Raw genomic sequence first — 13,159 nt, 5'->3', positions numbered from 1 at the left:
AGCGTAATTAGGTATCACCAACTGGTGGAAACTAACGATTTTAAATTGGCTCACTACTTGAATAGCCTATTGGTCCCAAGCAAATCGAATAACGTACCCCATTCTAGTTGAAATTCTAGTCTTAGTCTTATAGTACGTTCAGACTACAGAGTTACAACATATTATAGCGCTATCTTGATGGTGGTTCATGTGTTGCAATTATTTGACAACCGTTATAACATGTTATAACTCTCCAGTCTGGACAGCGTTTTAGAGTTACCTCTATGGTGTCACTGTGCAGCATTATAGAAAGTTCTATCCGAAATGAAGTCTTGCAACCAAATAAACGAACTAGTTAAAAAAAATATTTCAGTATGCATTGTTTTCTTAATTTTTTAAATTACATCAATAATAGTTTTCATTTGATTTTATTGGTATATTTCTTATAGTACGTTCAGACTACAGAGTTATAACATGTTATAGCGCTATCTTGATGGTGGTTTCTGTGTTGCAATTATTTGACAACCGTTATAACATGTTATAACTCTCCAGTCTGGACAGCGTTTTACATATTTTAAAATAGCATAGCATAGCATATGCAATTGTACAAATCGTGGGTGGCTATATAACGGTCAACTAATACGTTTTGCAGAATATATATTGTGTTGACGCCGAAAAAAAAACACTTGACTTGGGATTGGTTATTTTTCCCACACAAAAATAAAATCTACAAAACAAGCATCGCATTATACATCTGTCCACATCCTTACAATCGCAGGTGAGGGATGGTAAGTTAATCCAACATCTACTTAAGAAGGTGAAAGGTACCCATACTACCTTCATAGAGGAAGGGAAGACTTGTGTTAGTGGGAGGGTGAATGGTTAGGAAACTCTATTCGTCAATATAGATAGAGCATTTGATAAATCAGTAATAAAAATGGAATAGATAAAATGAAAAGATTTAACCCAAATAGCCTAGTGCCTTTGCAGCGTCATATTTTCGGCAATGCTTTATATAATTTTCCTTGAACCACCGCAATCACTGATAACGCTCCTCTAGCTTATCCCTTTGTTCTACTCGTACGCACAAAAGATCGCACTCCATCCATAATCAAGGCCATACATAAATGAACCAAAAGGTCCAAATCTAGACACCAGTGACGTTGATAGAGACGCGCAATGAAAATTTCTGTCGAAACCGCAGCACGATTTTTGAGGGATCTTTTGACAATGTCACTGGCAACCATGTTTCTTCGAGTGGCTTCAAATGACTTTCATACAGTGCCGCAATGCTGTTGAGAAAATTTCGACGTTCGACCGGAACTGAATAAAAATGAAGTGCGCGGCAACATTTTGCACAAATAAAGCGAAGGCGAGAGATGACAGTCGCTCATTGACAGTATAATTTTTGTCATATTTAACTGTTTTGCTTGCAGCGCAATCAATTATTACCACACAACTAAATAAAACGTTCCGATTCGATTTTTTTTATCACTATTTAATGTTGTGTTTGATTGAACCAACAATAAATAAATAAATCAAGCGTAACTATTCAAATCGTCGTATCTGATTTTGTAAACAATCACTTCAATCGACGATTTGAGGCAACTGCTAGCTCACTCAGAGAAACTAACAACATCAGCTAGTAGGGAAAATATGGTGTTTGTTTGCGTGGGTGAGTTAGCAGTTAAGACACATCGTTTATTGAAGTGATTATTTACAAAAGCAGACACGTCGATTTGAATAGTTACGCTTGAAATAACAGATATCAAATATTTCGTGAAAATTATTAAACACCTTTATCATCATTGAGAAGAATACTCCTTTCTGGTGAATTGTGTTCGCTCATGTTTATTTACTTTGCTCGTTTGGTTCAGCGTTTGACGGTTCGTTTGGTTCTTCTTGCTTCAGTCTATGCGTGTCTCTACTTAACGTCTCTGCTAGACACTACAAGAATAATCTTGATTGCGGCTTCTATTTGTTATAAAAAAGTAGGGTGCACGAAACGAAAATCAATTATTTAATGCATGTGTTTCACTTATACATTTTTGCCAAAGCATCAGCCTTATACATTCCATAAGACAAACCACATAGGTCCTATTAGAATGCATAAAAGGTATGTGTGACCGCTTATACATTTCATTTGACACATGATCTTTATTAACTATTTGCAAGGCGTCTGCTTATTAGTTGACTTATACATTTTATGAATAATCAGCAATGGAAATTTGCCAAAAGGTATAAGGAGATTTCTATCCGTGTGGGTGAGCCAGTAGTGGAGGAACCAACAATCAATACGAAACTAACGATTTTAAATTGGCTCACCACTTTAGTAGCCTATTGGTCCCAAGCAAACGATTAACGTACCCTATTCTAGTTGAAATTCTATTACTACACTATGTTTGTTTTGATTCGCTATGAAAGTTTGACAGATAACATCAGGGGTGTGTGGATTCATGCAGAACATGTAGGGGTGAGTGAAATAGCTTGGGACTGCTTGGGACCGTTGTTCTGGTACTGAGTGAGCCAAAAATAATAATGATTTTCTTCGGGACCCAGTGGTCTTAGAGTTACCTCTATGGAGGAACTAAGACAATTTGCTTATTAAAAATTTAATAAACGATATACGTAAAATTTTTATACGTCAAACTATACACAGAAAAAAAAAGTTGTTGAATATGACATCCAAACTGCTGCAACCAGGTCAATCCATCGGTTGTATAATATAACGTTGTACGATATACATCGATTTTGCGAACAAAATTACATCCTTTGATGTAATATTGTATCTGCTTTTTGCTATTACATCATTATTTTATACATCAGCTTGAATTGCATTGATCGATATTACATTTTTTATTTGCTGTGTACACGGTAAGAAAAAAGTACCCAAAATTAAGTTACTTTCACTCAACACGTGGCTTCAGTGGGGCTAGGTAAAATTAAGTTAAACAAGAAAACTCAATTTTGAGTGATTTCAATCTGGGCTTCAATGGGTGAAAACAACCTACTTGATTATCGAACGAAGTAGGTGAAATTTTCTCAACGTCGGGAGGAGAAAAATGACAGAATGTTAGCAAAGAAATATTTTTCCTTTTTTTAAATTTAAGAAGAAACGAAATTGTGGAAAAGGGCATATAATTTAATGCATTTATTCAAAAATCAAATCTAGACAGTACCTCAGATGCACTAATGCAGATCACTCCCTCTTCTTGACATAGTTCAGCAAACTCTGGATGTGGATGGATGGTTTCAACAAACACCATAATATTTTCTCTTCTCGGGCACGAATACTGCTCAATGTCTAAAGTTGTATGGATCCGTTGGACATTTTGATGTTCACCATCTAATTGTTTGCATCTGTGAAGATCTTCGATTGACCGTACGAAACAAAAACCGGTCCTGTTTGGACGACAAAATCGGTCCCGTCTGGACCGCGTGAAATCCGTCTCGTCTGGATGTTCAGCCGATTAGCGGTGTTATCTGTCGAGTATTTTCGGATAATTCAATCCATATTGACAGCTCTTTGATTACAACCTGTACGGATCGATAAAACATAATAAATTTGGGAGTATTCACATTACAGAATGAATAAAAACACTTACCTTCAATCTATCAAGCATCCAGCCACTTTTTCAATCATTAACAAGGACGAAAACCCACTTTAACTGTAGGTGAACGACTAAGGCAATCGCAAACAATGAACTGCCAGCAACGGCTGCAGATCCAATCATCGAAGCGCTGTTACAATTTTCATCCAAAAATAAGTTAAAAGTACTCAACCATTCATTCTACTGTGAGAACATGCCGGTTGAGTTATTTTAACTAAAATTTGAGTTTATTTTCACTTCAAATCACAGTGCGATTGATTTGAATTAAATATATTAAAAAATATTTTAGTTGATTTTTTAACAATTATTTGATGGTGTACTTTCAAAAAACATGCACAAAATCAAAACTATAAGAACATTAAAAATCAATACAACTAAATAAATATTGATTATTGAATTGAAAAATAACTCAAATTTGAGTTCATCTGAAATTACTCATTAGTTGAGTAAAATTTAACCAGAACATTTTTGAGAATTACTCAACGGTGGACCTCAAGTGTTGGAACCCAGCATTGAGTAAATTTTTTACTCAATTTTGGGTACTTTTTTCTTACCGTGTAGGTTTCAATCTGTATTTTGCTAGAAAAATATTACACTGCAATTAAATGGTATACATTTTTCGAAACCTTGTCCTCCATTAATAGGAACACTGTTACAGTAGTAACATAGAGGTAACTTTAGGACCAGATGCACCCCTCGAAACATAGGAAAATCCACGAACCCCTCATTTTATCTGTTAAACATTCATAGCGAATCGAGAGCGTCAATGTATGTGCAAATTACACTTATTCAGTATGTTATTAGATCAAACTTCTGGAGTTGAATCAGGAAGACAGTCATCGTTTGTATAGCTTTTAATAAGTATATGCGGAATAAAGGCGCAACATCGATCGATCTCAATAAGGTTTTTTCAGCACATAACTTGACAACCCGTTTTATTCAGCATTGTACACTGTTATAAAGCATTTATTTAATATATATGCTTATTTGTGACTCTGAATTGTTTGTTGGGAAACGTTCAAATTTGATCGTTTACACGTCAAACGACACAAGCCAAACTTCAAATCTTATGTTCCCTACCAGAAACTCAGCCAGATTGTGGCGGCCATAAGTGATCGTAAAATGCTGGATAAACCGGATAAACACGAGTGCTGACTGAGTGGAAAGAATTTACTTTAGGGGTCTTTTTTTCTGACCGTGTAGATGAAATTTCCAAAGCAGCCCTGCGTTGTATTTTGACGTGTTTGTTTTCAGCTGAACGCACGGTTTAGCTGTCACTTCAAAATTCCAAACAAGACCTCTTCAAAAACGCGTGCGTGCATCATCGTCATTTTGGAGATTGGTAATCAGCAGATCGTATTAAAATATCAAGTTTTCTACGGAAATCTACCACAAAATATCAACAAAATGTATCTTATGTACACTGTGAATGAAAAAGGTGAACGGGTTTACACATTGAAGGTAATATATAATTTATATGCTTAACACCTTTCCCTATTGGTGCAGAGATTCAACTCGCATATCTTTACAGAAAAATTACTCCGACGGAAGTCCAACACAATCCGCACATCCGGCGAGATTCTCTCCGGAAGACAAATATTCTCGCCATCGTATCATCATCAAGAAGCGTTTCGGATTACTATTGACTCAGAGTCCTGAACCAGTTTATTAGAAGCTTAGATTTAAGAATGATTGTAAGAATAAAGGATTAAATGTTTATACCGTAAATATTTTGTAAGTTTTATGATGTTTCGTGTATTGTGAAATAACTTGCGTATTATTGGTTGTCCATCACTTAAAATAGCATGTTAGGACAATCATGGACGGGCTGTTTCTTTCATGATAGTTCAAGCATGTAAATTTTTCTCAACTATTGTTTATATAAACCAAACAAGCACTACTTCCAATTCCTTCTCATCCCAACGGTGTAGTCATACAAACGAGCATTAGTGAATTCGCCTTTTTTGTCCACGACATAGAAGAAGGAGCGGTTCTTAATTTTTATAGGAATTGTAACGCGCGCAGCTTCCCTAGATTCATGCGCCGAAATGCAGTTCAGGGGAACTTCCATTATACGATTCTTGCCGAATGGGCCGTAGGTGACCACACTCACTTTATCGCCTCCCTTCCGAAGAATCAAAAAGCGTATCGATCGTAATGTGAACATCCACGAGGTGAATAGAATACCGTATCCTAAAAACCGGGAATCAAGTTAGGATCAATATTACATGGTTATGGTTACAATAATTCGCTCAAATTACCTATCACAAAAGACATGATTGCAATGCCGTTGCGGTATTTATTCTCTCCCAGGTTAATCCTCTCGTACCAAGCCAGATCATCGCGTTTGTCATCGGGAACGGGCGCATCTCTCAGCGTAGTGTAGGCAAAATGCGACAGATATCCCCAAAATAGAAACTGGCTGATGGCGAACATATTCAAGATCCGGTAGAACCGTGGATTTTCGTACTTGTATAGCATTACATCTTTGATCACTTTGGTGTTGATGTCGTAGACACGAGCCGCTACTGGATTGACCGCAAGACGGCTGCCTGTGCAGCATAGCTTAGCGCTTTGTGGTAGAAATAGTGGTTTTGGGAGCTGCGTTCGAATGGCAGTAACTACATTTCCCGGTGACAATGAAGTGATATGGTGCCGGAAGGAACCGGTAAGTAACCGTAATATCATGATGCTTGATTGCTGTTTTTGGGTGATATTCTATGTTACAGTTATTGTGGTTTTATTAAATAAATTACATGTACAATATATTATGGTTATTACCTAACTAACTTATGACTTATCTGCGTGCGGTGGTGTTATTGTGGTTAAATTGAAAACAAACAGCTGTCACGGCCACGCCAAACCAAAGGCTTTGTTTTCAACCATCAGTAGCTCACATTTAAGTGTGTGTTCGTGAGATCTTAAGTATATGGGATTATATATTTATAACCGCCTGCACTGTGGGAAAATATTTATTGAATGTACAATGAATGTACAGCCATCAAAGCAACACTGAAAGTAACAGTTCCTAGTGGGACTAAAATGCGTAGAATATCCTACTTCATTGCAAATTTCTAGGCATAACAGTCCCATTAAATATTGTTCGTATAAAAATAGGCTTAACTGTTTTCATTGAAGGTAATTTCTGTAGTTTTCACTAAAACATATTGATTCTGTTGAAATGTGAATAATGCGGTAACTTATTTTAACGTATATTTCTTCCAATGAGCAGAAATGATTCGAAACATTATTCGCGATTTTCTCAGAAGCAACTTTTGAAACATGGGACTGATATGCGTAGAACGGCAGTGGTCCATATAATACACTATGTTTGTTTTGATTTGATTTGTGAGTGAAATAGCTTGGGACTGCTTGGGACCGTTGTTCTGGTACTGAGTGAGCCAAAAATAATAATGATTTTCTTCGGGACCCAGTGGTCTTAGAGTTACCTCTATGGTTTTAGCATGTAAATGGCCTTAGAAAGTTTGTTTACAAATGGTATTGTGCTGTTATCAAATGTTACGCCTGATTTGTTTTTCGGTAATGGGGAGAAAATATATATATATATATAGATTTAGGGCTCATTACCATCAATAATAAATGCGTGAAAATTCATCTTAAAATCATCACACAAAGCTTAACTTAAAATCATCAAACAAATCACTTTCTTTATTAGTACAAATCAAGCAAAAATCAATGAAATATTTGATCTGGCGATGCAAGGATACGCGTCCATCCTATCCTCCGCCTGCACTTGCTCTACTTCCATCGGCTTATCCTAATAAAATTGTTATGGTTATTTTACTTGATGACGTGTTCATCCAAAACATTCGGGGAATAGTTCTATAATTAGGGTTATCGTTCGTTTATGGTATTTTGACGTAGGACTACGTCTTTGATTTCTATATGGGGAAAATATATAATATAACAAATTATTAAATTATATATAACAAATTAAGAAAGATTTTGAAAGTTAATAACTCAGCTGCCCCTGGTCCAATTTCAATAATTTTTATCAACAATCGATCAGAAATATGGCTACGCATCGATAACAATGCTTCCGAATGTTGATTTTCAACAAGAAACTATTGCAAAACTGGTAAATGTCCAGCATTTTCCAAAAGTGTCGAATTAACTAACAAATCCACCAATTACCTACATGCATATGCTGCTTCCCCAGCACAGTCGTCAGAGAGTAGTAAGTAGACGAAACAAGTCGAAGTGGCATTCGCCTCCGATCCTCGGGCGCGTACGAATAGGGAGGATGGAATTGCGTAATATTTTGCACACTCATCGCCATACTCAGAACCACACGCTCCCAACGACCACACCATTGTCGTCGAAATTAGTAGCAGCAGTAGCAGTGCTTTCGGCGTGTGGCGTTGAAAATTGTTCTTCAGTAACAACGAAAGGCTGCCTGCAAGCAGCGAGCTGCAGAGCCCACATAAGTAACCATCAAAGGAGGAAGAAGCTGCACCGCTATGCTATGGATCGGAATCAGTAGCTCTTCGTGAGTTGCTGTGGGTCGGTCATCTATGCCAAGCGTGTCACCCTCGCACAGTGGTTCAAACCTACCGAAAACGTGTGTTTTTTATTTTGGGTATGTAAACGTCATTTTGGAAGGGTAGTGTCTTGAGAGAAGTTGTTAGATACTTTGTAAGCTTTGTTTTGAAGTAAGTAAAATTAGGATCTATCCACCAAGAAGGGCAATAGAAAATTCAAATTTTGTAAACATGCTCAAAAGTGGTTGGCATTTCCAGCAAAGTTGTATATAATGCAAATACTAGCAACTTTGCTGAAAATGTCAATATCGTATACTCAATGTATGGTGAGTTAACTGACGTTTTTATGAAAACTTCCTCAAATATCATTTTTTGTTAGAAAAAATGTTCAAAATTTTATTTTAGCAGTATGATTTGTTCTAAAAAGTTGTAGATATCATCAAAACACGCATTTTATTTGAAGACATTAGGTTGTTATTATGAACCTATCAAAAGTTATTCAATATTTTAACACAAAAATAGATCATTTTCTACGCAAAAAATCTGGATAACGGGCAAATACGGGCAAGCCAAACCATCTTCATTCAAAAAGTTTGCCTTTGAACTACAAAATACAAGTGGTTTCATTAGGTTCTGATAGGTTCTACGCTTGGCATGTTAGAAATACATTTGCCATACTATCAACAACATCCAACCTCTACAACACGTCATCTCTCATTCAAACAACACTGTATAGCTTTTTCGGCTTCACATCATGATCCTAGCAAGCCATGATAAAAACAACATTCTAGAACAAATCATACTGCTAAAATAAAATTTTGAACATTTTTTCTAACAAAAAATGATTTTTGAGGGAGTTTTCATAAAAACGTCAGTTAACTCATCATACATTGAGTATACGATATTGACACTTTCAGCAAAGTTGCTATTATTTGCATTATCTACAACTTTGATGAAAATACCAACCACTTTTGAGCATGTTTACTAAATTTGAATTTTCTATTGCCCTTCTAGGTGGATAGATCCTAATTTTACTTACTTCAAAACAAAGCTTACAAAGTATCTAACAACTTCTCTGAAGACGCTACCCTTCCAAAATGACGTTTAATACCCAAAATAAAAACGCACGTTTTCGGTAGGTTTGAACCACTGTGCCTCGTTCCAAACGACATACAGCTCGACAGCTTCATCCGTGTTGAACACCCAGCTCAGAATTACTCAACCATCACTACAAAACGGTCCTTTTCAGGACCACCATAAATTTGTTAAGAGTATTATTTGAACATTTGTCAAGGTCATCAGTTCCCACAAGCAGCTAGCTATCAAGGCTCAACCTGGTCCCTATAGAAGGTGTGGAATTGTAGGCCCGAATGTATTGGTGAGATTAATCATCGTCCGACCATCTTCCAGAACACGCTGGTAGGAAGTGTTAAAAATATATATTGAATTTGAGAGAAGTGGGAATAATTCGCTTTGGGTGTATATTCAGTCCCCAGAAAGCCAATAAATCAAATTTGTGAGAAAATTAGCTCTCAAGAGTTCAATCTCTCGAAGTCCCTCCTTTTTTACATATTTTGCACAAACAATACTTTCCACCCCGCCCCATTCATATAATTCGGAAGGAAATCCTGTGAGGGGTGATTTGAATACACTTTAATACCAAAATGCACAAAACTTAAAAATTCATAAGTAACAAAAAATTCAAAATACGCATTTTAAAGTCGGGTAGATGAATCGAAAATACTCAAGTTGATAGTCCCTTGGATTCTCTTCATCAACTTTCTCTTTGAAATAAATTCTACAAATTTTATACGCTTACATATAAAAAACGGAAAGAGTTAAGATCATTCATCATTTAAAAGAACTAAATGTTCACATTTGTTCCGTCCACTAGGGGTCCTACGTCAAGCTTCCGTTCGTGCCCCTAGGCACAGACCCTTCTACTTTTTTTTAAAAGAATAACATCCGGCAAATGGTCATTATCTTGTCCAGTTTTCTGGGGGTGGCACTACAGGATGTGGGCCCTCAAAGCTTTAAATGAAAGCTGTATTGAGCCACACCAGCACCGTAATGGAAAAGGATTCAGATAACCTGGAACTAACACAGTGCATCCGGAAACAAAACAAGATAATTCTGAATGCATTACAGAAAAATCAAAATACAAGAAAAATTTGGTTTGCTTTGCACTTCATTTTGAACTTTTGCGCACGAAACAAAACAAAACTGCTCAACGAAGAGCTCTATGATGGCATGAGCTTTGTTCACGGATGCCAGTAATATCATTTATTTTTCATGGTTGCCAAAACAACTTTTTGTGCCTCCGCTTAAAGGGTGATACGGTCAAAATTTGGTCAATATCAACTTAACGTATTTCTTTCAATTTTGCATTTAAAAAACCTGAACACCCCTCATTTTGAAGGTGTGTGTGTGTAGAATGTTGCTCCTATTTTGATTTTGGAATTCACTCTTCAGTTGTCAAAATGCCTTCCAAGCAAGAAGAGCAGTGTATCAAAATTTTGCTCGCGCATCGCGAAAATCCGAGCTACTCGCACGCAAAGTTGGCAAAATCGCTAAAAGTTGCCAAATCAACCGTTACAAATGTAATTAAAGTGTTTGGGGAACGTTTGTCGACAGCCAGGAAGTCTGGATCGGGGGGAAATCGAAAACCGGAAGCCGCTGAGACGACAAAGAGAGTTGCCGGTAGTTTCAAGCGAAACCCTAACCTCTCTCTCCGAGATGCCGCAAATAAGCTGGGTGTATCGTCTACATCCGTGCATCGAGCCAAAAAACGAGCCGGACTATCGACTTACAAGAAGGTAGTGACTCCAAATCGCGATGATAAACAAAATACGACGGCCAAAGTGCGATCCCGGAGGCTGTACACGACGATGCTGACGAAGTTTGACTGCGTGGTAATGGACGACGAAACCTACGTCAAAGCCGACTACAAGCAGCTTCCGGGACAGGAGTTTTATACGGCAAAAGGAAGGGGAAAGGTAGCAGATGTTTTCAAGCACATGAAACTGTCAAAGTTCGCAAAGAAATATCTGGTTTGGCAAGCCATCTGTACCTGTGGCTTGAAAAGCAGCATTTTCATAGCTTCCGGGACTGTCAACCAAGAAATTTACGTGAAAGAGTGTTTGAATAAACGTCTGCTGCCTTTCCTGAAGAAACACGGTTGTTCCGTACTGTTTTGGCCGGATTTGGCATCTTGCCATTACGGTAAAAAGGCCATGGAGTGGTACGCCGCCAACAACGTGCAGGTGGTTCCCAAGGACAAGAACCCTCCCAACACGCCAGATCTCCGCCCAATTGAGAAATACTGGGCTATTGTCAAGCGGAACCTAAAGAAGACCAAAAAAACTGCTAAGGGCGAGCAGCAGTTCAAGGCAAACTGGCTTTCTGCGGCGAAGAAGGTGGACAAGGTGGCTGTACAAAATCTGATGGCAGGGCTCAAGCGTAAGGCCCGGCAATTCGGATTTGGAAAAGCGGAAGCCTAACTGAATATTTTTCCTGAATTTTATACTAATTGAACTTGAAAAAGAAATTTAATTTGATTTTTTAAATAAACGATTTCACCGATTTACACGCGTTTTCCCTTGACCAAATTTTGACCGTATCACCCTTTATCTATGGAATCCATAGTATCTATAGTTTACATTAGAAACACTGGAATAAAAGACCAGCGGAGAAAAAAAACATGAATTTGGCAACAAGATTAACATCAAAGCAATCCTGGCATCACTTGCATTTGTAACTGCTTGCGAGTGACTTCGCCAATGCACCGACGAGCGAGTTCATGAGTGATTGTTAAACGATTTTAATACTCCTCCCTAATTGAAGCAAACCATTTGTAAACATTGCAGATTGGAACCGCTTTTGACAGTTCGATTGGAATCATAACAGTGTCTCCGCTGGTCTCTTATTCCAGTGTTTCTAGTTTACATACGGTCTAACAATCACTCGATTCTACTCATTTCAATTCCACACTCGTGGTTGAAAATAATAAACAAATCGATTTTACACGGTACCCTAGCAATGCTGTATTAGTGATATCTTGCGGCAAGAAGTCAATTGCCCAAACAGATATATTGATGGAAAATCGATTACAAATCACTGATGTTACCCTAGTGCTACGTATCCTAAAACCACACATGTTGCGCTACAATGTCCAAATGTTGCGTGACGTTGTATGTATAGAGACGATGATAGAGACATGGATAGCAAACAATTGATTGTATTACTTATTTGCTATCGGATATTCATAAGTTAACTTAAAATGCACAACTAATTTTGTGTTAGCTTTCTTATTACTTTGCACTTTAATAAATTCAGTACAGCTTGATTGAGCAAATTAATTCCTTGGCAGTAATAAGTCATTTGAGAAGGATTTAGGAGAAATTAATTGGAATTAATTTAAAACTACATAAGTTTATAAGATAACAAGAAATCTAATGGCAATGACCTTGTTGTCTGATGCCAAAATAAATTTGAGACGAACACATGAGCGCCATCTTGTTTCGTATAAGCATTTTCACTTGTTGGTGATGTGTTGGTCAATCAATGACTGCGGGAATACCATGCAAAAATGTGCTATTTCATTACTGATGATGATTGGCATTCGGCATGTAATGAGGTAGTCACTGTAGTACCTAATGATAGCAGAAGGAATATCGGAAATTTCATTACTAAATTGGATGATATCAGAAAGTAAGATAAAGACTAGCAGAAATTCATCGTAGTTGGTGTTCGCTGAGTTGACTGCTTACGGGGCACACGTAAGCTAGCTATGGCGTAGATTATGCTGCTGCTGCTGGTGTTGCCTCTTCCGTTCAATTCTCGGTTCAATTCTACGCTGTCTCTGTGGCGTTTCCTATGAGATATCATGATTTGGTTTGCCCCAGGTGATCTTCGTGTGGATTTTTATTGATTTCTTGTTAATTACTAATCTAATCAGGAAAATATGATGTAAACTAAACTTAGTTGCATTTTATATGAACATCTACACATCATAGCATTCCGAATTTCCCCCGCGGGGGTTCGTTTTCAATTTTCTAAGCACACATT

The 13,159-nt window shown here is 37.3% G+C and overlaps 2 protein-coding genes across 2 annotated transcripts; one reads left to right on the top strand and one right to left on the bottom strand.

Annotated features, from left to right (window-relative positions):
* The first annotated feature begins 4,908 nt into the window (after window positions 1-4,908).
* Nop10 (Nop10 ribonucleoprotein) lies at window positions 4,909-5,310 on the top strand. Its single transcript, XM_065233869.1, has 2 exons — window positions 4,909-5,051; window positions 5,122-5,310. The coding sequence occupies exons 1-2, from the start codon at window positions 4,998-5,000 to the stop codon at window positions 5,260-5,262; spliced, it is 195 nt and encodes a 64-aa protein (XP_065089941.1). The 5' UTR covers window positions 4,909-4,997; the 3' UTR covers window positions 5,263-5,310.
* Window positions 5,311-5,465: 155 nt separating this feature from the next.
* LOC135711128 (transmembrane protein 223) lies at window positions 5,466-6,303 on the bottom strand. Its single transcript, XM_065233868.1, has 2 exons — window positions 5,852-6,303; window positions 5,466-5,783 (listed from the first exon to the last, which is right to left on the bottom strand). The coding sequence occupies exons 1-2, from the start codon at window positions 6,276-6,278 to the stop codon at window positions 5,488-5,490; spliced, it is 723 nt and encodes a 240-aa protein (XP_065089940.1). The 5' UTR covers window positions 6,279-6,303; the 3' UTR covers window positions 5,466-5,487.
* Between the last annotated feature and the right edge of the window lie 6,856 nt (window positions 6,304-13,159).

The sequence above is a fragment of the Ochlerotatus camptorhynchus genome, unplaced genomic scaffold (assembly GCF_037179485.1).
Source record: "Ochlerotatus camptorhynchus isolate MF236.1 unplaced genomic scaffold, CSIRO-AGI_Acam_v1.1 ptg000423l, whole genome shotgun sequence".
NCBI lineage: Eukaryota > Metazoa > Arthropoda > Insecta > Diptera > Culicidae > Ochlerotatus > Ochlerotatus camptorhynchus.
This window is presented reverse-complemented; position numbering and strand designations above follow the sequence as displayed.